The 23791-nt window shown below is 48.4% G+C and overlaps 1 protein-coding gene and 1 long non-coding RNA gene across 10 annotated transcripts in view; one reads left to right on the top strand and one right to left on the bottom strand.

Moving 5' to 3' along the window:
- LOC103005791 (calpain-3) overlaps positions 1-23791 on the bottom strand; it is a 128703-nt gene that overhangs the window by 6082 nt on the left and 98830 nt on the right. For 6 of the 9 annotated variants that reach the window (XR_009007794.1, XM_057544755.1, XM_007173607.3 and 3 more), the window contains 14 exons: positions 17978-18047; positions 16362-16480; positions 14713-14846; positions 13747-13915; positions 12768-12914; positions 10865-10948; positions 9880-9965; positions 7651-7728; positions 6704-6864; positions 5315-5484; positions 4961-4972; positions 4106-4314; positions 3310-3346; positions 1527-1544 (listed from right to left, as the gene is read on the bottom strand). Coding sequence is in view for 7 of the 9 variants with exons in the window: in XM_057544755.1 (XP_057400738.1) it covers positions 1527-1544; positions 3310-3346; positions 4106-4314; positions 4961-4972; positions 5315-5484; positions 6704-6864; positions 7651-7728; positions 9880-9965; positions 10865-10948; positions 12768-12914; positions 13747-13915; positions 14713-14846; positions 16362-16480; positions 17978-18047 (1494 nt within the window). In the remaining 2 variants the exon portion in view is untranslated. Of the gene's footprint in view, positions 1-1512; positions 1545-3309; positions 3347-4105; positions 4315-4960; positions 4973-5314; positions 5485-6703; positions 6865-7650; positions 7729-9879; positions 9966-10864; positions 10949-12767; positions 12915-13746; positions 13916-14712; positions 14847-16361; positions 16481-17977; positions 18048-23791 lie in introns of those variants that run through there. The other 3 variants (XR_009007795.1, XM_057544756.1, XM_028164360.2) reach the window with 3 other exon arrangements.
- LOC130707767 (uncharacterized) lies at positions 6862-17832 on the top strand. The gene is made up of 4 exons (XR_009007796.1): positions 6862-11173; positions 11391-11646; positions 12523-12689; positions 17368-17832. It is a non-coding gene; the product is annotated as an uncharacterized LOC130707767 (long non-coding RNA).

A 23791-nucleotide genomic window follows, 5' to 3' on the forward strand; every position in this document is an offset into this window, starting at 1 on the left:
AGGTGCTCTTAGCACACATGGTCACCTTTAGTGATGGTGTCCTTACAGCAAAGTGGTCTTAACCAGGACACCCAGGAGGGACTATTCCTTAAGACCCCAGGAGGGGAAGCTGCCCAGGTAGCTCTCCTCATTTCTCCCCTTTAAACCAGTCACGTTGAGCAGCTCCTCTGGGGCTGTGCCAGTGAAGCTTCTCTTCCCCTTTCCCCTTTGCCGTCTGGACACGCACAGCAAGCAGAGTCCATCAGGGCCCATGACAGTGACAGAGAGGTCACTGTCTAGGAGGGGATTTGCAACAGGCTTCACCTGGAACAAGAGCCCTGGCAGTGACAGCCCCTCTGGGCGTCCTCACCACCCCTTCCGCAGAAAGCTAAGAAAAAAGGAGGAGTGGGGAGCAGGCAGGGAAATAGAGGAGGGAGAAGGAGCCGTCCTGTCTGCAGAGCAGGCAGCTGGCGTCACAAGGCCCTCACTCTCCATGGAAATCCTCACACAACTCTCTCACTGTCCCTTGAGGAACAGAACCCATTGCCATTACCCGCAAGAATCAAGCCTTGCTTAGCTTAGCCAAACCGATTTCTGAGAAAGAAGAGGTGCTCTTTCTGGTTTTTGCAGGACCCCCATGTCAGGCCCATTTTCACTGGAGGGCCATCCTCTCCCTCCCTCTTATGAGCGGGCAATATAACGTGGTGGTTCAGAGCACAGACTGCAGAGCCAGACCTCCTGGTTCCAAGGGCTGGCTCTGCCACTTTACTGGCTGTGTGGTCTTGGGCAAGTTAGTCAATCTGCCTGTACCTTTTCTTCCTTTGAAAATGGAGATAATAGTAGTACAGGCGTACCTTGTTTTATTGTGCTTTGCAAATACTGCACTTTTTACAAATGGAAGGTTTGTGGCAACCCTGTGTTGAGCAAGTCTATCGGTGCCATTTTCCCAACAGCATTTGCTCACTTTGTGTCTCTGTGTCGTTTTGGTAATTCTTGCAATATTTCAAACTTTTTCATTATTATGTTATTTGTTATGGTGGTCTGCAGTCAGTGATCTTTGATGTTACTACTGTGACTTGCTGAAGGCTCAGATGATGATTAGCATTTTTTAGCAATAAAGTATTTTTAATTAAGGTATGTACTTTTTTTTAGTTTTAATGCTATTGCACATTTAATAGACTACAGTATAGCATACATATAACTTTTATATGCACTGGGAAACCAAAAAATTCGTGTGACTTGCTTTATTCCGATACTCGCTTTATTGTGCTGGTCTGGAACTGAACCTGCAATATCTCCGAGGTCTGCCTGTACCAATCTGATAGAGGTGCTGTGAGGGTTGAGAGAATCCATGGAAAACACCTAGAAGAGAGCCTGGCACGTAGCCTCCGCTCGGCAAGCGTTAGCTATCGTTGCTGTGTACCCACAGATGCCACAGGAGCTCAGGGAAGGAGGTGGAGGGCTGGGGGGAGGGGCAAGTCCAGTGCACGCATGCTCATGCGCACACACACGCCGTGCTTTCTGCCCACTCACCCTCTTACACCCACCTTGGGTTTTTTCTTCTTCTGCACAAGGAAAGGAAATAATAAATGCAGAATAAGTGAAAAGCAAGTTCCCAGAAAACCCAGTGGCTTTTGGCTTCCCTGTGACCTGGTCCTCAGTGTGGGGTGAGGTTCCAGGGTCCAGAAATCCAGGTCACATGGAGCCAAAAGGGACTGAAGGGTGAAAGGAGAAGAGAATTCTCCAGGCCCAGAGACTGGCAGCTGCTAGGGCTTTGCTTCTATGGTCCACTCTGCTATTGGACATGGCCAAGGAAGGGGATCTTCTGGCAGATGTTTTGTATTTTTTAATGAAGTTGGTTACTAAAACACCAAAAAAAGTGGCTCACCCAAACTGGCCTGAAAATGAATTTTATTTGACTTACAGAGTTTTGGGTTTTGTTTTTTTGGTAAAATTAGAAGGTCTGGCAGGCTGCACGGGCCTGTGACCCCCTGTGACAGCAATCCAGGGAGCTGGGAGCAGCAGCTCTCTGCACCCTCCAGATTGCTGCAGACACCACCACACCAGTTGCCTCTCCGACACTGAAACCAAGGGGCAGTTGAGAACTACAGGCAAATATACCAGTGTAGGGACACCAAAACCCCCATGCCTGCCTGCTCCACTCAGGTAGGTGACATGCCAGTCCCCGTAAGCTTTTGAGTTTGCAACGTCTGATAAATACACTGATTACTGACATTCAAAAGATGAGACTAGCACCAAATGCACTTAATACTAAAAGCAACGTCTGTGGTAATTCAGAAGGCACTTGGAGATCTGCCACTAGCACAGGGTCAGGATTAGAACCATGAGTGTCACTACCCAGAAGACAACTCAGTGGGGCATTTGCTGTCCTCTTATTGGCCCAGGACACACCCACAGAACACAAGGGACAATTTATTAGCCAGAGCCCAAAGTCCAAGGCAGTCACAAGACTGCTCAACACAAGGAAACCCCAACACACACCAGCTCTGTGCATCTAACCCTGGGCCTCCCACCCTGGGGGACAGGCCTCGGCATGGGATGGGGGAGAGAGCCTGAGTCTGGGCTCAGAGAATCTGGATGTGAGCTCCAGCCTTGCCATTTACAAGCTCTGTGAATTCAAGGGAGCCATTTAACCCCACTGAGCCTCTGCTTCCTTACTTGAAAATCAGGGAGAATGACCTTATTATTACATGTCAGAAACCTTGCAAGGATCAAGTGAGATGACACATGTGAGAAGTACCTTGTAAGATGTAAAACACGTGAACAATAATCACCATTTAAGGGCCCGTGCTTTGCCAGACCCTTCATGTACGTGATCTCATTGATTCAAAGCTCACAAAAGCCTTGCAAGGCACATATTACCATCCCTATTTTACAGAGTAGGAAACTGAGTCAGAGGAGTTACATAACTTGTCTAGGTCACAGAGCTGGCAGGTGGAGGACCCGGGTTTTGACACTGACTCCAGAGCCAGTGTAGGGCTGGTTTTTTTCTATGTGAGATTCTAACTCAGAATCCAGAGCTGGCTGCTGCTGTTGTCATCCCTTCCTGTGGCCTTGATCCCTCCCCATAACTGTTCAAACTGCTTCTCCTTCTAGGACTCTCTTCTGTCCTTCTAGCCCCTGGACTAACTAAATATCCCCAGGACATAAGTCCCACGACTTCAGGCCATGCCACACAGAAATTGCAGTAACACGGAGTAATTGCTCTGCACACCCCAGACTCCCACGTCCCTCTGCTGATAGCCACTCTCCCCTCCATCACCCGCCTGTGCCCTGGGCCTTCTCACACGTAAGAGCCAAACCACTTACCACTGGCCGATCCACGGAGATTGTATTCTCAACTTCCCTGTGAGGAACACAAACATGAGGGTATCTCAGTGTCACCAGGAGTAAGTAGGAAGCACAGAGGGGATTTGCTCAGGTCACCTGGCTTCTCAGAGTCAAGTTGGCACTGTCCTCAAGAGAACCCCAGGAACTAACATCCTCCACCACAGGTATCATTCCCTGCAGCCAAGTGCAGACACAGGGCTTCCTGTTGGCTTTGTCCAGATTTCCCCAAATGCATTACCCAGCCACCTATCCATGGACCTTGTGCTTCTTTTAGGGACAGAGGTCAAAGTGGCAGGACCTATGAACTCATCTCTGATGACCAAGAGGGCAGGATGTGGCCTTGCTGGCCTCCCTGGTCATCCTAATCCTAAAAGTTCAATCACCCCCAACTGCTCCTATCCCTCTTCCCACTTTATTTTTTCTCCTTATCACTTATCTAAATCTAATATACTCTGTATACTTTTTCCTGTACATTGTCGTCTCATGCTAGAATGTTAAGCTCCATGAGGGCAGGGATTTCCTTCTGTTTAATTCACTGCTCTATCCTCAGTGCCTAGAGGAAGAGTGCCTGGGACATAGCAGGTGCTCGATAACTATCTGTGGGATAGATGGATGTAGGGGAGAAGTGGCCAGTGGCTTGGGAACAGGGGAAGAGGTACAGCCTGGTCAGCATATCCCAGGACTCCTGGAGGAGACCGGTCCAGCTGCCTCACACCTCTAATCTCTGGAATGGGCCATGTGGGCTCTTAGGGGGAAAAGCCAGGCTGGGACTCACTCAGAGAGGTTCCTCTTTTCAGAGAAGACCCGGAGGATGAATTCTCCCTCCTGGTGGGGCTCGTAGGTGGAGGGCACAATGACGTACTCGCTGGGAGGCAGGCGGAAGCGCTCAGACACCTCCCGCATGTTGATGTAGGTTTTGCTCCTGGCCTTGGAGGCGTTGTACAGGAAGAAGTCCTTCTGCAGGTGCTGCTTGTTGCCGTGCATCTGAGGGAGAGAAGAGCCCAAGGGACCTGAGCCCCTCGGGAGGGACGCCCTGCCCTGCTCACAGCCCTCCTCCAGGGAGTCCTCCTTGCCGATTCCCTGGTCACCCGTTGCACAGTCATGACCTACCGACTTCTGACTCCTAAGGCCTTGAGTAGTTCAACATCCCTGGAGCGCCCTACTCCATATCCCCTTCCTTTTCTGTTGTGATCCAGAAGTGAGTGTCAACTCTGGCATCCCCCACTCAGGGCCACTTACCATAACTGCCGCTGCTCAGCTCCAGATCACCTCCAGGCTGGGGAAGGACCCCAGGGAGGCAGGGGGGGCTGTGGCTGGGGTCTGAGGGAGGCGATCCCTCCACCCCAAAGAGGGCAGTCAGCCTCAGAATGTGTCTGTGTGACTCTGTGTGTGAGTGTGAGCGAGTGTGTGCGTGTGCGAGTGTGCGACGGTCTCTGGCGGGAGGGGTGAAAGGGCACATGGTAGGGGCGGTGGTCAGGAGGCCCTGGCTCTGGAGCTGAGTGATGAGGGCAAGGCCCTCTCCTATCGTAGTCCTGCCCACAAACCCCACAGGAGGCTCCCCGATGTGCCACAGGTGGACACAGGCCCCCGGGTAACGCTGCACGCACTGCTGGCTGCTCCACTTCTATACCTCTTTGGGAACCTTGGGGAGAAACAGAAAAGGAAGGTGCTCAGGTTCTGTGATTTCAGATCTGAACGGGGATGGAAAGCTTGCCAAAAGGGCATGCTAGCAATCATAGAGCAAATGCAGGGGTCTGACTCCCCGTGTACCTACCTGGATAGCCCTGGCCCCGCCTCCACCTCCCCTAGACGGGGTTTTTTTTCCACTCGTTACAAACTTCTAAGAGGTTCTGACACAAGTGGGCCCGATATCAGGAGTTTGGGGGGGGTCATGGGTATTGGGGAAGCCGGGGGGCCCCTCGGGAAGCCCCCTGAAAGCCTCCTCCCTGAAAAGGTGGTCTGAAGCTGGTCAGGGACGGCGCACCTCGTAGATGGCGAAGCCGATGGTGAAGAGGTTGGCCCCCAGCTTCCGGTCCTTCCGCCGGTTCTTCTGCATCAGGGCCACCAGGAAGCTGCAGATCACCTCGGAGTCGTCAGGGTCGTCGTCCTCCTCCAGGAGCTTCAGACGGTACTGAGGGTTGGTCCAGAAAGTGTCTGTGCCCCGCGGAAAGGAATTGTACATTCAGAGCTGCCTCTCAGAGACAAGGCAGGACGGGAGATGAGACAGAGGGAACCTATTTATCTCTATCCCCCCACACCTAGGTGCTCAAATATGTACGGAAAAAAAATGATCCAGGCATTTGTCTAATTATTTGGTGTGTGTGTGGGGGTTGGGTAGCCTTTACACCTGTATCCAGATGGAGCTGCGCTGATGCCTGTGTGCCTCCTCCTTCCTCTCTGAACTTCCATTCTCTGTCTTTGCTGATGGTTTCACCTTCCTCACCTGCCTCGTCAGTGTTGTTGGTCCCTGGGATTTGGTCCTAGGCCTCTTCTCTCACCCCATCATCCTACCTCCCTAGGCTGTCTTATCAACTCCCACTTTCTAACTGCTCCCTGCATGCTGGTGACGCTTGAGCTGCAGATCCCAGCCTCAATCTCTCTTTTGACTCTCTCCCTTTGTCCCTTTTATCTTTCTTTTTTCTCTTCCTCCCTCCCTTCATCCCTTCTTCCCTCCTTCCCTCCTTTCCTTCCTCTCTTCTTTCCATCCTTTCTTCCTTCCTTCCACAAATCTATATTGAGTCCCTATCGTAGAGTCAAGTACCATTCTTATCTGTGCATCCAGTTCTCTATCACATATCTTCACCTGGATATTTACAGGTGCCTCAGACTTCCCATGTCCCAAAGTAAACTCCCCACCCTCCCCTCCCCTCCCCACAACCGACTCCATCAAAAACAAACAAACAAACAAAATCACCGATTGTTTTTCTCTTGTGTGTTTCATGTTACATCCCTGGCACCATCTACTCAGGCTCCCAGAGTGGGAATCTTGAAGTTGTTCTTCCTTCTCCACATCACCCAGTATTCCCTCCCCTCAACCTGCCCCATCCCCCCGATCTCTGCTGCTCCTGGCTTGGCCTAGGCTTTCCTCATCTCTGGCTTGAATTCTTGCAGAAGCTGCTAACTCAGTCCTCCAGTCCCATCCTCAGCATTATGAACACAATCCTGTTCTGACATAATAACCTGCTTAAATGTTGTTACCAGCTGCTTAATGCAAACTCCTCAGCATGGAGGTGTCCTTCTCAGTAAAATGGGGACAGTTTAATAAGATAATGTGTGTCTGGGACTTCGTAGAGACTCAGCAAATGCTAGTTACTATTCTTCTACCTGGAACTTGTTCTGCTTGGACCCTTCCCCCATCCAGAGCATCTCCCACCTGGGAAGTTGCGGCAGCCTCCAGCAGAGCAGCCCCTCACCCAGCGGCCCTCATTCACGGACACTGTCCAAGTCTGAAGCTTGTCGGACTCCAGGGCATCAGCTGTGAGGTTGCAGATCTCCAGCTTTGTGAAATGGTAGATGAAATCGTCATAGGACATCCTGAGAGGTTGGAAGAAGAGAGGGACCCATATGGGAGGCTGGGAAAGGTAAGACTCCAGGGCTAACACAGAACAATGAAATAGTCCAGAGCCACTTGGTCATGATTCTAGAGAGGACCCTGTCCTTCCTTTTTAGGGTCAGCACCGTCAGTTCTGATGTATCCCTTGCAATAGCGACTCAAACTCATGTGTAATTGATGGGAGAGCTTGGCAGCAATTCAGTTCTCCAAAGTGTTACTGTGTGCCCCTCCACCGGCCTCAGGCACTGGGCCAGGGGAAAGAGAGAGAGTTGGGGAAGGACAGACGATTAAGCAAGCAATTTTAAAGGTGATGAGTATCACAGATAAATTAATCCCAATCCTGAGGAAAACAAGGGGATCCTGAAGAAAGTTCCCTTTAATCTGAGACTTGAATGCTGAGGTAGAAATGATCTGAGTGAGGGTGAGGGGGGCATTGACTGAGCAGAGTAAGTAGAGCTTCCTCGGCTCAGGAAACAGCTCCGCGGAGGCCGGGAGGGAGCGAGTGGCTGGAGCAGCGTGCGTGGTGCAGGGGCACAGAGAGATGGCAGCCACAGCGTGCTGGCCCGGTCCTGGGCTCAGTCATCACCGTGACTCTTGGGCTCCTCTCAAAACCTCAGTCTTGCTGGGTCTCTGGCTGGATTTGGAGAACAGGGCCCAGATGTCCCAAGGGCTGGAATCTGACGGCCACTGTCCGGGGATAGAGGCCTGAGATTTCAGCTCCCACCCCGTCCCTTACCCTGCAGGGTCCTCTTGGGTCCTGGACTCACCAGAACTCTCCATCCTCCGTGACCTGGTGTTGCAGACGGGCCTTCTCGTTCTTGCCCACAAAGCTCCAGTCCTTCCAACTGGAGGGAGAGTGGAGGAGTTAGGGAAGGAAAAAGAAAGGGAAGGCCTGGTGTGAGTTGGGACAGGAGGTGTCAGAGAAATATGAATAAGTTCAGAGAATAGGTCATCTCCAAACTGCAGCCAGCGTGAACCATCGAAATGCAAATCTGATCTGATACCCTCAGTATAAAACCCAATAATTGCTTCCCACCATCCTCAGGATTAAGACCACGCTTTTTGAATGGTTTATAAGGGCTTGACTCTTCTCTGGCTGAATCTTTAACCATTCCTCACACTTTAAAGTTAGGAGTTGGGCTCTGGAAATAGGTAAACTGGGATTTCAATTTAATCATACCAGTACTAGCTGTAACCTTGGGCAAGTCACTTCACCCCTCTCAGCTTCTGTTTTCTCAACTGCAAAAGGGGAATGATTATATCACCTACTCACAGGGCTGTGATGAGCAAGAAATGAAATAATGCATGCAAAACTTTTAGAACTGACCCGTCATCTAATAAGTAACTGTCTTGAGTTACTGAGAGAAAGACCAAACATGTAAACTTCTCCTTCCTCCTGCCACCCCACGAAACATCCCAGTTTTGTGTTTTAAAAGGCTGGGCAGTTTTACACACTCTTTCTCCCGAAGAAGGAGGAAATAAAGCACATTTGTGTTTCAGGCATGTGGAGGAGAATGAAACTAAACTAGTTTGGAGAGGTAAGGGATTGAGGAAGTGCTTGGAACCAGGGAATACCAGAGGGGAAGTGGAGATTCCTGAGACCAGCAGGAGGGACACAGTGCCGGGGAGTGGAGGGAGGGTCTCCTTGTGTGACTGAGGCTGGGCCCCACTTGTCAGCAATCCCTGCAGTGGAGGTGTTGGCAGAAAGTGTGTTAAGGCCGGACACCAAGATCTGAGACTGGAGGACACAGCGAGGGTCCCTGTGGGTGACTCGGGCCAGTGGAGTGGACAACTGATGGGGCACCGAGAGCCTTCCCAGAGCAGAGAGCCTAGTTCAAATGCCACTCCCTCCAGGCAACTTTCTACCTTCCTGTCCCACCCAGACCAGGAGAAGGGCTCCCTTTTTGTGACCCTTACCATAGCATTTCTCTCAACGATTAGTGTTTTTCTGTCCTTCCCACTGGACCTTAAAGCCTACAGGGCAGGGCCTGAATCTCTGCGTTCATTTCTAAGTCCCCAGACAGTATCATGGGGCCTGGCACATACTGCACACTGAGGGACTGGGGATTTGTTGCACGGATAAGAGAAGGGAACAGTAAGGAGACCAGGATCAGCATCTTATCGATCTACCAAGCGAGGCTGCCTGCTCACGGAAGGGCCCCAGTGCTTAGACCTGTGCTTGGGATTCAGTAGGTGCTCAGCGAATACTTGCTAAGTGAATGAATGGCCGAATGAACCAGTAATTACGGTGCCCTGAGATGAGAGGTATGTTGAGGTAAGCCAGGGGCTGAAGGACACACACAGCCTGGGTGTGGTCCTTCCCAGCTGCTGAGTCCTGCTCTCCCCCGTTGGGAATAAAGGAGCTCCAGGGCCTACTCTCCAACCAGAGAGGCGGAGTCAGGAGCCAGTGATTGGGGTGGGACAATAAAGGCTTTGTGAACATTCTGGAGCCTTCATAGCAGCTTCCCCAGGTGTGTTATTTTTGCAGCCCCCAGTCACTTGCTCTCAGTGATAAGCAGTAAAGTTCTTGCAAAGGGCCTGTGCATCTCTTTATGGGGACAGTGAGGGAGAGGATATCTTAGCACTGGTTAAGCACTCTTCTGACACAACCGCATTTTCTCCTCATAACAGCCCACCGGGTAGGTGCTAACATTGTTCCCATTTTACAGATAAGGCAACAGAGATTCCGAGAAGGGAAGTCACCTGTCCAGTCCAGACCCCTGCATCAAGACTCCCCTCCTGCCTGGACCTAGCCCAGGCTTTCTAGACATCTTTCCTTTCCAGACAGTGGCCATCAGCCAGCTCTCTGGATCCCAGGTTCCCGTGGCTCTGCTCCCAGCCCTTCCCTGAAGCCCACGTCCCCTCTTCTCCTCTGCGGATCCTTGGTTTTAAGGGTGATTTTAGACCAAGCATTTGTAGTACTCTTGTGGCTCGGTACCCAGCCCTGCCTTGCCCCAGGCCTTGTTGTCCCCTATTCGTGGGGTCCCCTCACCCACCTGTCACTCCAGGAGCCATTCCACTCCACCTGGCCCCAGGGGTTCCGCAGCCGCACCAGCTTCACTTTCTCACCCTTGTACAGGGCCTTGAGCAAAGAGAAAAAGCTTTCTCCCTTTGGGCCCTTTCTGAAAGGGGGTCTGCTGTCTTGCCCTGAGGGCTGGGGTGGGAGTGGGGAGAGAATCCTGTACAGGGGGCTGTCCTGCCTGGCCCCGGTCAAGGACACTAATCACAAGTCCCCTGTGGAATGGCAGGGTGATGGGTCAGAACCTTAGGGCTGAGTCTGCAGGAGTCAGGCTTGGCCACCACCTTGCCATCTTCTAAGAAGTGATTTTCCCAGCGAGCGTCTGGCCATTCAGAGCTTTGGGAGAGGAGGCAGGGAATATAATGTAGGACTCTGCTAGTACAAGGTGCCTCTGTGTGAATTAGAAGAAAACGCCCCTGCTGGCTGAGGAACCGTAGAAAATGTCCCTTCCAGATGGATCAATCAGAAAAAGGGGGCCTTCCTCCTGGTTGCTGCATGGGCTGCTGCAGACGACTGCCCCTCTCCGCCCATCTCTATGAACAGGGCACAGCTCGCCCAACTGTGCACAAGGGGTCTGACAAGGTTCCTGTCTCTGACGTGACCCAGTGAAGGCCAGACATCCCAGGGGAAGCAAAACCTTGGAACTGACCATGAAAAACAAGAAAGACAAGAGCCCATGATATCAACTTCATAAAACCAAAGTGCTTTCTATTAGTTCTTTGGAAATGTTGGGGCAATTGCTATCTTTAGCGCTAAAAACAAACATAAACTGAGCACCATCTTGTGGCAAGACCCACCTACCAGTCCCAGTGGCCTCCTCCAACCCCAGGCGCTCGGCCTGAGTGCCTGATTGGAGGCAAATTCTACAGATGTGAAGGGACACAGAAAGCCAAGTCCTGACTTCGGGAGGTTCACCCAAGTAGCCCCTCAAGTCCCGTCCCGCCAAGCCCCGCCAGGCTCACCTCCTCCAGCCCAGTGACTGAGTAGGCATGGCCTTTGACCAGCCCGCAGGCCATTCTTGTCTCGTACTGAACTGGAACAATTGTCTGTGGAGTGAAAACCACACAACCTGTCAGGGTTGCTGCCTGAGACAAAGTTCACACTGGTTCACGTCCTGGGTTCTGTGAGGACGAGGACTCCTCCACGCCCTGGAAGTGTGCCTCACAGCCGTGAGAAGGCCCTCACTAGCCCTTTCAGAGAGCCAAGAAGATGCAGCCCAGACAAGTGGTTTCCCCAGACCGTCGGAGAGCAACATGGAGCTGGGGCACGAGGTGGGTGAGAATGTGCCTGGCCCTCCTTTCTGGATCCCTTGGGGTCTTTCAGAGGAGGAAGTGGGGGCAGATGGAGGCTGCCCTGGATTGGGATCCCCTTCCCCTGAGCCCACCCAGGGTTGACTATTCCTGGAAGAGAAAGGGATTGAGAAAAGGGGGTTAGATGAAACATGTCGGTCTAACCCTTTATCTTTACATCCCCTCACCTCCTCCACAGCCCCCCAGAACATGCTAAAGAAATCAAAAGCGCCCAGGGAGAGAATTCTGAGGAGGCCAGAGGAGAGTCCTGCTGAGATGTGACCGTGCCTCAGGGAGCAGCGGTAGCTCTTCCATTTGAGATTTGCAGCCACAGGAGATCCTCGGCAGAGGGGTAGGATCACCAAAGCCCAGTGAGCCCTAGACGGATCTCTGTGGCTTCACTTTGCCTGATAGCATAACAGCTTTAAGAGGAGCAGCCTGGAGGCCTTTTCAAGGTGAGGGGTGTGTGGAGGGCCAGGGCTTTTTGCATCTCAGCCTCTTCCAGATTCCAGTCTTTATAGGACCCAGACCATGCTGAAGAGAAAGGGAGGGGGGCAGGAGATGCATGCATCTCTCAGTTCTAGGCGGTGGGGGGAGGGGAGGGGGGAGGGAGCCACTTGAAATGACTCTTGTGGCATTACTTATGCATACCTAGCTATTCCACTGCTGGCCATCTGTCCTAAGGAAATCATCATGGACAGACAGAAAGATGTATCTTATAGGATGTTCATCGTAACATTTAAACATAATAGCCAAGAACAGAAAAAGAAAACAATCTAAATTCCCAATAATAAGGTATTGGGTAGATAAATTATAACTTATTTGCATGGTGGAATATTGTGCAGCCACTAAAAAAATGTTAGAGCAGACACATTAAGAATATAATTCTCATTGGCACATTAGGAATATAAAGCTAACTGAAAAAAAGCATGCTGCAAAGAGGTACATACAGTATGACAGCTATTTTAAAATAAAAATTTAGATTAATAGTATGCATAGAAAAATACTAGAAGGACGTATACCAAATGTTATTATCCTTAGATGGGGAAAATATAGCTTAATTTTTCTTCTGCTTTACTCCATGGCGCGTATTACTTCTGAAAGTACTAGAATATAAGCTCTGGGGCGGGGATGTTGGGGGGAGACTGCTTGTTCACTAGAATCCTAAACAAAGGGGAGAGAATTTTCTTTGTTGGCTAGAAGGGTGCCTAGTGCCTAGTAGGAGCTCAATAAATATGTGTTGAATACATAAATGAACAAATTAGAAGGAGAGAAGTACTTTAAAATGAATGAAGTCTCTCTTGTATTTCTGCCTGTTAATTCGTTATCAGAGAAACTGCCTGGACCATGGAGTTTGAAGGACCTCCCACAGAGATTCCCTCCAAAAGCTGCCTCCCACACCTTCCTCAGGAGCCTCGGAGAGGGCAAGTTATTCCAACCCAGACCCTTGGAAGGCCTCAGGAGGAGGCTGTGTGTGAGGTGCTGGCTGCTGAGGAAGGTCTGACGCCACATACAACAGGGCCGGGTCATGCAGGTGGGAGGGATGGTCAGCCCTGACAATGAGAGGCGTACACACCCGGGTCGGTCTGTCATCTGAGCATCCCTCAGGGATGAGGTCTGAATCCCTGAGATGCGAGTTATTCATATTCCTCACCATCCGCTCAATCAAGTCCCTCATGTTCAGACCAGAAGGAGAGGTTCCATAGGTCATGTTTGTGCCATCCTGAGGCCCGACGGGGAGGGCAGGGGATGGGGAGGGAGCGAAAACAAACAAAGGAGGGTGATAGAAAGGGAAGGAGACAGAAAGAAGGGAGGGGACAGACAAAGGAAAAGAGGAGAGATAAGTAGAGCATGAATGCAGAAAAGATGGAGAACAGTGATGCAGAAAGAAAATGTTCATCCATGGGTGCTTTACGCTGGCTCGTCTTCCCAAGTGTACCCATCTACTGGGTGTACTAGGAGAGGAAGGAACAGGAATTTAGCTTGGGGCTCTTCCTCAGCAATGGGAATCGCCAAGACTATTATACATTGAGCAGCCCCCAGGAAAGGTGTGTCTCCTGGCCAGTCTGCCATTCCCTCACTCTTGGCTCTGGTCTCAGTTCACACCACTTTGTTGCACAGGCTGAGTTTCTCCCAGATTACAACACAAAGCCCGTATCCCAGGTGAGAGATACAATCAAAGCTCAATGACTGGGAGGCTTTCTTAGGGAACTGGTGGGCTCAGGTCCATAAGCCAAGTGTGTGGCCAGCTTAATAGTGGCATGCTGGGACTGAGGAACACTGGCCACAGAGGCCTGCACTGGACATAGGCCTCTGGACCTATTTCCACCTAAATTCCAGGACTTAGAATGTCCTTGCTGAATATCTTTATTGAAAATCTCCACAAACTCTTCTCCCTTGAGAAATTCCCAATTTTCGAAGTTGAGAACCAGTTCCACCTTCCTAAAACAGTAGATTCTCCCTGTCCCAGAGGAAAGCCCTATGCTGCTAGTCACTGGGTAAGGCTTCCCAATAGTTGGCAGCTTCCTGCCCTGCATCCCACACCCTAGACTTACATCAATGGAGCAACCCATGAGGGAGCCCCTCTCGATGGCTTTCTTCATGATCTTGTACATGTCTCTGGGAGCATCCTTGATTTCAAAAAACTCTGTTACTCCTCCTGTGAAGTCCTCCATGGCCTCTGTAGTGTTCCCACCTTTCAGGGCTTCATATGAACCATGGAGCCTTAGAGAGAGGACGAAGACCAATCTGGGGTCACATGGTTCTAGGAAACATGACCCAGGTACCCCTACCACCAGAACTTTACTCTTGGGTCCTGTGATGTTGTCTCATCCAGTTCATCAACAAGCCTGTAAGCTGTTGGAATAGGTACTATGATTCCCTTTCTTCACAATGGAGAAACTGAGCTCTAGAGGCTAAGTGACCAGCTAAGGCCACAGAGAGGTGAAACACTGGGATGGAACCCACTATTGCCACTTCCTGATGCTTTCCACTATACCCTGAACCTGAGGTAGGGCTCTGTTAAAGCCATTAGTAGCTGGGGTGGGGCTTCTAAGCTTAGAGACAACATGGCTTTATTAATATATTGCAAGCTCATGAGGTGGAGCCAAGCCAGACTCTAGGATCTGAGCTCCAAAGATATAATGCCCTCATCTAGGATTCGCAATGCCACCAAGAAGGCAGGATTAAAGAGCTCGCTATGGGAAGCTAAAGCTAAAGATTTCCTACACACGTCTTATTTCTACTCTTAGTGGTTTTACTTAGAATCACTGCTGCCTGGACCAGATCTTCTCTGACTTTGTGTCACAGTTGACACACACACACACACACACACACACACACACACACACACACACACACACACACACACACACACACACACACACACACACACACACACACACACACACACACACACACACACACACACACACACACACACACACACACACACACACACTGGATTTTGCAGTCCACCTCCTTGCCTCTAGCCCTGCCCCTCAGTCTAAAGTGCTGCTTACTTAGCATAAGCCTTCTCCAGCAGAGCACTCCAGAACTCATTGTGGTGGTTGGATTTGGTGAAAACCAGTTCATTGTTGTAAGTTGGCAGGCAGTCATCAATAACCACGTCCACCCAGTCTCCATAGCGCCAGAACTGCACAGAAGCGTCAAGCACAGAGTCACATCCTCAGATTACCAGTGGGAAATGTGTCCCTACCCCACATTCCTTAATACCAAGCACCTTGCTGCTCGTTCATATTATTCTGGGTTTGGAGTGTGTGACTCTTTCTCTAACTGGACTGGGAGCTCCTTGAGGGCAAGAAGTGGTTTACAAACCACTCGCTCTTCCACACAGTCCAGCTCGGTGTGGGGGATGGTAGGTGCTCCCTACATACCTGAGGGCTTGAGATTTTCCTTTTCCTGCTCTGTAAGTCTGGGGTGTGGCCTAGGTATCAGTACTTTTAGGTATCTCAACTGATCCTGATATGCAGTCAGGGTTGAGAACCACTGGTCTAGGTGAAGGTGATGTATGATTTATGTATTTCTTGATGACAAATAAGGTAGAAATTGCTGCTGAAGAAGAAGGATTGACGTGGAAAAGGAAAGTGACCCAGAATATACTCTGGCTAAAGCAGGAACACTGTCCAATATTCTGAATTCTGGATGATGTTCTTTTTTGAACAAATCAGTTTTGACCCAAGAAAGCCAAATGTAGTTTAATTTCCTTCTAATGGCATTTTCTCCCTTAGGGACAAGAGGGCAAAAATCTGTCTGGTCTTTGTGTTTATGATCCTTTAGATATCAGACCTTTTAAATATTTGAGGGAGGTGAGTAGCTTGATTTTAAAGAAACAAAATTCAGGGCCCAGCTGCCTTGCCTGAGCTGGGACGGCAGCAGGACACTGATCCTGAACTTGCAGAGAAGACCCTTTCTGAAGTCTTCAGTCCTGGGATAGAAGATCAACTGATGATCTGGGTCAGCCCAGGACATTTGGAGCCTTAAGGGCTGGAGACAGATTGATGCCTCAGAACCCCAATATCTGCTAGATGCCCACATACGAAGCTCATTTCAGTTCTGGGCCAGCACAGGGTTTGGCTCTTTGCCAGGACAATTTGGATCCAGAAAGTTTCCAATGGCTGAATTGATTCTGGAACCAAAAGACTCATTGCTGGGCTGAAGCAGAAGCCTGGTTCCCAGATTAACCAGACTTTTCTTCCAGAGGCTGGAAAGGGTGCGTGATAGTCTTGGTATAGACCTGTGTTTAAGGGACACAAGTAAAAAGGAGCTGCAGCCGTGGATGGGATTTCCTTTACAACCTAAAGGGCCCTCTGGATTCCCAGTGCTAGTATCTTAGGGATTTACTTGAGAAGGGCTGCCGGTAATAACACAGAAGCCAGCCAGCTGGAGAGGCAAAAATAGACCCACAGGTCAGCAAACAAGATATCCTCCAACCTTTCTGGGGCCTAGCGGAAGGTGTAGGGGTTTGAGGGTAGGAAGAGATAAACAACTGCCTCCTCACAGGCTTGAGGCCTGAAGGGGATCACTGCCCACATCCATGGCCGGGAGGGTGGGTGGGAACCTTTCCTGGAGCCACTGGGAAGTGAAGGCAGGGAGACCAGTGGTGAGTAGACAGCAGCTGGCCCTCTTAACTACACTCCCTTGACCTCACCTGGAAGTGAAAGATCCCCGCGTAGTTTTCGGTGAAACTCTGTTCATGGGGTATGACCCGGAAAAGCAGTCGCTTGTTCAGGGTCAGGCAAGCGATGGCTGCGAGAAACCAGCAGTCCCCTGCAGGCAAACACGTGGCACAGGTCACGGGAGGGCCCACACCTCCAGGGAAGACGGAGACTCATCCCCATCGGCTGCTCTACTTCTCTGGAGAAGGGCGTTCACTTGGCATTCACTGTCCCACTTCCAGATCTGACCTTACAGAGGTGTCAACCCAGGGAAGGAGTGTGACAGCAGTCTCTGGACCATGTGATCAACAGGGTAACTTACTCCCTCGTGACTGGCTTTCCTGAAGGCTGTAGGCAATTCCTCTGTCTGCAACATAAGCTCAGACCTCCATTTGGACCTCAGTGGAGACGGGGCAGTAGGGGTCATAATTGGCTCATTCTTTCTAACACCCGCAGGAAATCTGCCTGCCCCGTAACTTTGCAGTGAGAGTCCATTTCCCCTTCGGACCTTGGCAGAGACTGAGCATCTGAGAGCCATCAGTGCAGCCCATTTGTATTGTAAGGAAAGCTGGCTAGTAGTTGGAGGCGGCACTTTGCCCTGTGTATGTGTGTGTATGCATGTGTGAATGCCCAAGGGGCAGGCCTGGATCACTAACAGAGCACAGACTATATACAAGGCCTTCGTTGTGCTCTGTGGGATATGACAGCATCTTTGAGACTGCAGAGGGGAGGCTGAGAGCTGCCACAGCCCTCCTCCCACCATTGGCCCCCCCCCAGGTCCCCCCAGGCAGCCAGCCTCTCCTCTGAAACAGGCCCAGATTATTAGCTTGCCCAGGGCTCTGCAGGCAGTCTTCCCTCGAGTGCAGGAACTCAGATATCAAAAACCTCTTCAGCCTCTCCTTCTGGGGCCAGATTAGCCAAATTCATTTGGTCTTGAGTGCCCTTTTCCCACAAGTTTTAAACTGTGTTTGTCGATGTCTCTCCAACTTTATTTCACAGAGCTTTCCCACAGTCCACACCAAAGATAATACTTCCCGAACAAGAGGCTGAGACAGAGGAAAGACTGGTGAAGCAGACAAGCTAACCAACCAGACAGAAAATTGGACGCTCATCCACATGGCAAATGTCGTCTTTGTTGAAAAACTCCTTTAATATGGAGCTATTCTGGGGCGATTTCAACAGGAGTTCGAGTTACAAAAGCACATTTTGTGAGCATATAGATTCCATGTGCCCAAGGGACATGCGTGGTACATGGACAGTTTCAGAGCTGCCTTCTAAGGAAGGTGGGTACAGCTAAAAGCAGGGCTTTTGTCTCGCTGAGTGGGGTGTGTGAGTGTCCTGGAGACTCTGGAGAGGAGGCTGTGGAATGAGGCACACCTCCTGTGACACAAGGCAAGGAACTAGTGAGAAAGGTGGGAAGGACAGAAATTAAATGAAGCAATCACCAGCACGTTGATAGATGAGTATAAGGTAATGTTATCAAAACCTCCTCCCCAAAATTCATTAAAAGCAAAACCAGATTATTGTCCCTTTACTTACTGTGAAGGGATCACACCTTTTAATCACCCCTTGATTGTTTGGCTAGATATGACCCGAGGGACTTTCCTACCTAGATCTCCTTGACAGATGTCAGTTCTGTTGGCTCCGCCAACGATAAATCGGGGATTCTCACAAATTTCCTGTGAAACAAAAAGGAAATAACAGTAGCAGTAGCTATTATTTACTGAGGTCCATACGTAGTACTGGCATCACATATCAAGAGTTTAACACACACCACTCATTTAAACCTCCAAAAACAGCCCATGAATTGGATACTATCATTCTTGTTTTTCAGATGAGGACACCAAGGCTCAGAGCGGTTAAGAAACCTGCCCAAGGACACACAGCTAGTAAGTGAGAGAAGCCAGATACATGGCTTCTTTTCCCATTGTTCCACACTGCTCCCTCACACTGATATACTGTCTGAGTAAAGATGCACCTTGAGAGTTAGGGCAGTGTCATTACTGTCACAGCTTTGGAGGGACAATAGAAAACATGGCTCTTGCTTTTTTTTTTTTTTTTTCTATGCCAGGGAAAAGAGGTACAGGAGGGAAAGTAAAGATCTTTTCCCCCAAGACATGGTAACATAGATATTTAGTATCAGCATATGTCCCAAGGGCCACAGGACTTGAGAGCTGGGGAGAGCCGAGGGTAAATTTGGTGTGGGCCTCAAAGGCCTCCCCATCTGTTGGCGGGTGCGTTCTTTATTCAAGGTAACCCAATAGGACACCCCTGGCATGAGCAGTTTTCAAATCCAGGCACTACCAATTATGTGTAGTCCAACAGAGACCAACAGAGGGTGCTCTTGTTTTTGTTTGGATGTGTCATGCTTTGGGGTTTTTTTTTTGTTTTTTTAAAATTTATTTTACATTTTTATTATTTTTTATTTTTTGGCTGCATTGGGTCTTCGTTGCTGTGCGCGGGCTTTCTCTAGTTGCAACAAGCGGGGGCTACTCTTCACTGCGGTGCGCAGGCTTCTCATTGCAGTGGCTTCTCTTGTTGCGGAGCATGGGCTCTAGGCGCGCGGGCTTCAGTGGTTGCCGTGCATAGGCTCAGTAGTCGTGTTGCGTGGGCTCTAGGGAGCGCGGGCTTCAGTAGTTGTGGCGCACGGGCTTAGTTGCTCTGTGGCATGTGGGATCTTCCTGGACCAGGGATCGAACCCGTGTCCGCTGCATTGGTAGGCGGATTCTTAACCACTGCGCCACCAGGGAAGTCCCCATGCTTTGTTTTTTAACTTTTGAAATAATTGTAGATTCTGTGTATTTGTTTTAACACCATTCTTCACAGCTTCGAGAAGCTTATCCCAGTGACACAGCCCTCTCCTTCTGTCTCCCCCGTCACAACAAGCTGGTATACCCACATGAGTTGAAGCTCCCTGCACTCAGGAATCTCTCTCTCCTACTAGATGGAAAGTCAGTCATGCTTAGACCACACCACACACACATCCCGCCTGAAGTTCTTAATCAATGGAAGGATAAACCAGAAACAATAATTTTTAAAAAGGTTACCTATAGGAGAGGGAAGGATTAAGGGGGTGAATATAGGGATGGAAGTGAAACTCTGAATATCACTGTTTGAAAATAGTTTTGACTTAGGAATCACGTAAATTTTATAGAATTAAAAGCCAAAATTAAAGACAATTTTAAAAAGCAATCTTTAAAAGCTGAGAGCAAATTGAAGCAAAGGAACCAAACTGCTTATCAAATTGATGGCATGACCACACACATAAAATGAATTCTTTCAAGTGACTTAAAATATAAAATTTTGGTTGTTTATTCCTTTTGGGATATAACCTATGGTCAAAAACCAAAACCATAAAGAAATGTGAACCATAATAAATAAAAATAACATTGTTATTACTTCGAAACTTTGGCATGTAGGATAAGGTAAATAAGAATGTACATTAATGTCATTAGGAACCAGGATATTTTTAGTGTAAAAGAAAATATGTAAAATTATAAAACTGAATAACTTAAGTAACAACCCTGCAATGTTAAAGTTGAATTGGATCTATAACTCATGATTTATTTTTGTCTCTCTAGAAAAAATTTTCTATCTCTCTGCACTAAAACAAAAGAAACAAAAAAACTAGAAGCAGTAAAAATCTAGCAGTAAAGAAAACATCAACATCCAGAATGTGGTCTTTAAAAACCATTTCCCACTAATAAAATATAAAACTCTCATTATTCCAAATAAGACTCTTTCCTCTTAAAAAACAAAGAAACCAATTAAGGTATAGTCAGCATATGTTATTTTTGTCTCCCCAGTGTTTTGCCTCCTTAAAATACACTCTACTTTCTCCTGGCATTACACCTCAATTTTCAACGGGGGAGCAACACCGCTGTCAGCCCACGTTGTTCTGGTGGGCTTCCCTCTTCACCCAGATCCAGATGGCTATTAAGGGCAATTAGAGTGAGAGTGACCAGTTCAGGGATGGGCACATGACCAAATCTGGGCCAATGAGATATGGGCCAAGACTTTCCTTGTAACTATTGAGAAAGAAATACATTCTCCTCTGGGAGTTCCTAAGCTGGTAGAGTGTCAGCCTGAAGCTGCTGGTGGCCATTTTTGCCCCTTTGTGAAGTTAGCCCACTTGAGAATAAGGAGAACTCAGAGGAAGCAGATGGGGGAGTGGGTGGAGAGGTCGGAGGTGATAAATAGACAGACAGATAGATAGACAAATAGATGATATTAGGGATTGTGTCTTTTTTTTAAAAATAAATTTATTTATTTATTTTTGGCTGCGTTGGGTCTTCGTTGCTGCACGCGGGCTTTCACCATTTGCGGTGAGCGGGGGCCACTCCTCGCCATGGTGCGTGGGCCTCTCACTGCAGTGGCTTCTCTTGTTGCGGAGCACGGGCTCTAGGCACGCGGGCTTCAGTAGTTGTGGCGCGTGGGCTTAGTTGCTCTGCGGCATGTGGGATCTTCCAGGACCAGGACTCAAACCCGTGTCCCCTGCATTGGCAGGCGGATTCTTAACCACTGCGCCACCAGGGAAGCCCTAGGGATTGTGTCTTGATGACATTGTTTGAGGTCTGGATTCAGTGTGTCTAAGCCTGATCATCACTTTTAAAATTATTTTTATTTATTTATTTATGGCTGTGTTGGGTCTTCGTTTCTGTGCGAGGGCTTTCTCTAGTTGTGGCAAGTGGGGGCCACTCTTCATCGCGGTGCGCGGGCCTCTCACTATCGCGGCCTCTCTTGTTGCGGAGCACAGGCTCCAGACGCGCAGGCTCAGTAGTTGTGGCTCACGGGCCCAGTTGCTCCGCGGCATGTGGGATCTTCCCAGACCAGGGCTCGAACCCGTGTGCCCTGCATTAGCAGGCAGATTCTCAACCACTGCGCCACCAGGGAAGCCCCTGATCATCACTTTTGAACATTCAAGTTATAGAGCTTTTTTTCGGTTTAAGTTAGTTTGTGTTGGGCCTCTGTTACTTGCCAGCTGAGACACTTGACTACTGAATGCCCTGCCCTGTTATGAGGAATATATTATAGAGTAACTCAAATACTAGAATTATAGCTACATTTTTTAGCTGTCACAAGGATAGATTTCTCTCCTTGGGTCTATAGGTACAGAAGCACACCTCGTCTCCTCACCTGCCACCAATTCCAGGGCTGACTACTTGCAAAGGCAGTAGCAACTGCACTGCTTTCTCTTCCATCTGCTTAGAGGTCCAGGTATTTGAATAGAGTTACATTTTTTGCAGTAGTAGAGATTCCCCAATATATTACATTTACCTTCAATACTACCTCAGCTAAATTCACCAAACATTAATTGAGCTTCCAAGTATGCACAGGGCTGGGGGATTTAAGGATATAATAAAAATAGGAAATCGTCCCTGCCTGCCCTCCAGGAAACCCCCAGCCTAGAGACCCTCAGTTGTTTGTCCTCATGAGAGATGTCTGTTTGGTGAGGGTCAGTTACCAAACTTGTTGAGGGTTAATTCATAGAACAGCTAGATTTACCTAGATACCCCTTCCCACCACCTACTTTCCTGGAGTGTCTGAGGCCTGTTTTTGTTGGTTAATATGAACAAAGGGTAAATTGTCCTGGCTCTGTCACTTTAACTTGGGGACCTAAGACTTCTGGTCACTTGTTTGGCTATAATTTAGCATGGAGACTGGATCTGTCAGTGATGGATTCCCAGCAATTAGCAACAGATGGCCATTTCCTCAGTTTTTGAGTGCTATGGTTTGCAAACATTTTTTTAATTTTATACCTCCATCATTAAAATATTCTGAACATGCAACTGTACATATTCTTATTAGTTTTAAATTATGTGTGTGTGTTATCCTAACATACAATGTGCGTTATAAGATAAACAAAAGCATACATTTAAAAGGGTGGGCTAATATAGATATATGTAGGGGACTTCTGGTTTCAGCTCCAACATGTAAAAAGCTTGGAAGTCATCCCTCCCATCCTTACCACAAGAAAAAGCCAAACACCTGAAAACCAGTGACTTTGCTTGGATCCATCAGAGAACTGAGGTTGCAGGGCAACCTACCACCCTGAGATATGGACACAAGTGAAACCAGAGAGTTATAGCCAAGATCTGTTTATCTGGAACAGAAGCTGCCTCAGCCACAAACTGGGAGGAACACTTAAATGGTAACTTTGATGAATTTCAGGAAGCTGAGTGTGGACTAGCACAAGAGTGAGAAACTTCTGGAGCCACAGTCTTGGGAGAAACCCCCAACCCTTTCATCGTTTTTACCTCCAAAAATTCCAAGTTCTCATGGTGAAGATCCAAGAAAGATCCCCCCCTACAGGGGAAAAGACTTTTCCAGGCTTACCTATGTTGGGGGAAGTGTATTACTCCCACTCCAGCCGCCTCCAGGCTTTCTCACCTAAGAAGGGGTAAAAGCTGTACCAATGGAGAAACGTGTATGAAGGTCATAGCCCAGAGAGACAGCCTCATTAAAAGACAGAGCTTTAATCATTAGATTATAGAACACTTCCCCTCCCCGATCATACCACCACATCAACAGGGCTCCAGTGAAATAACAGTGACTTACAGCTGAAAGAGCTGCAAGATGTAAACTCTGATGAGTATTTAGGAAAGCCCAAAGTCAAGAGAGGAGACAAAACAAGGATATTAAAGGAATTTGAAGCTTCTGACACCTGCAGCTGGAGGAAACAAACACAGCACAACTTCTAGCCAGCTTAACATAAACCCTTATGCCAAAGGCTAATGTATCTTAGTTCTTATTACCCAAAGCAATATGTCTGGCTTTCAGTAAAAAATTACAAGAGATGCCAAAAGGCAGGCAAGAGCAAGCATCAGAACTAGATTCTGATATGACATAGATGTTGGAATTATCAGGCAGGGAATTTAAAATAACTATGATTAGTATGTCAAAAAGTCTAATGGAAAAAGTACATAACATTTAAGAAAAGATGGGCCATATAAGCAGAGAGATGGAAACTCTAAGAAAGAATCAAAAGGAAATGATAGAAATAAAAGACAGTATAACATGTATTTGATGGGCTCATCAGTAGATTAGACATGGACAATAAAAAAAAATCAGTGAGATTGAAGATGAGACAATAGGAATTTCCTAAAGTGAAATGCAAAGAGAAAAATATAACAACAAAAACAACAACAAAACAGAGCAGAACATCTAAGAACTGTGGGACAATTCAAAATGTGCAGCATATGCATAATTGGAATACTGGAGGGAAAGAAAGAACAGAGCAGAAGAAATATTTGAAGTAATAATGTCCAAGAACTTTCCAAAATTAATGACAGATACCAAATCACAGATCCAAGAAGCACAAAGAACATCAAGTAGCATAAATGCCAGCAAAATAAAACATAACTACACTTAGGCATATCATATTCAAACTGCAGATAACCAAAGATAAAGAAAAGATCTTCAA

The sequence above is a fragment of the Balaenoptera acutorostrata genome, chromosome 3 (genome assembly GCF_949987535.1).
Source record: "Balaenoptera acutorostrata chromosome 3, mBalAcu1.1, whole genome shotgun sequence".
Classification (NCBI taxonomy): domain Eukaryota; kingdom Metazoa; phylum Chordata; class Mammalia; order Artiodactyla; family Balaenopteridae; genus Balaenoptera; species Balaenoptera acutorostrata.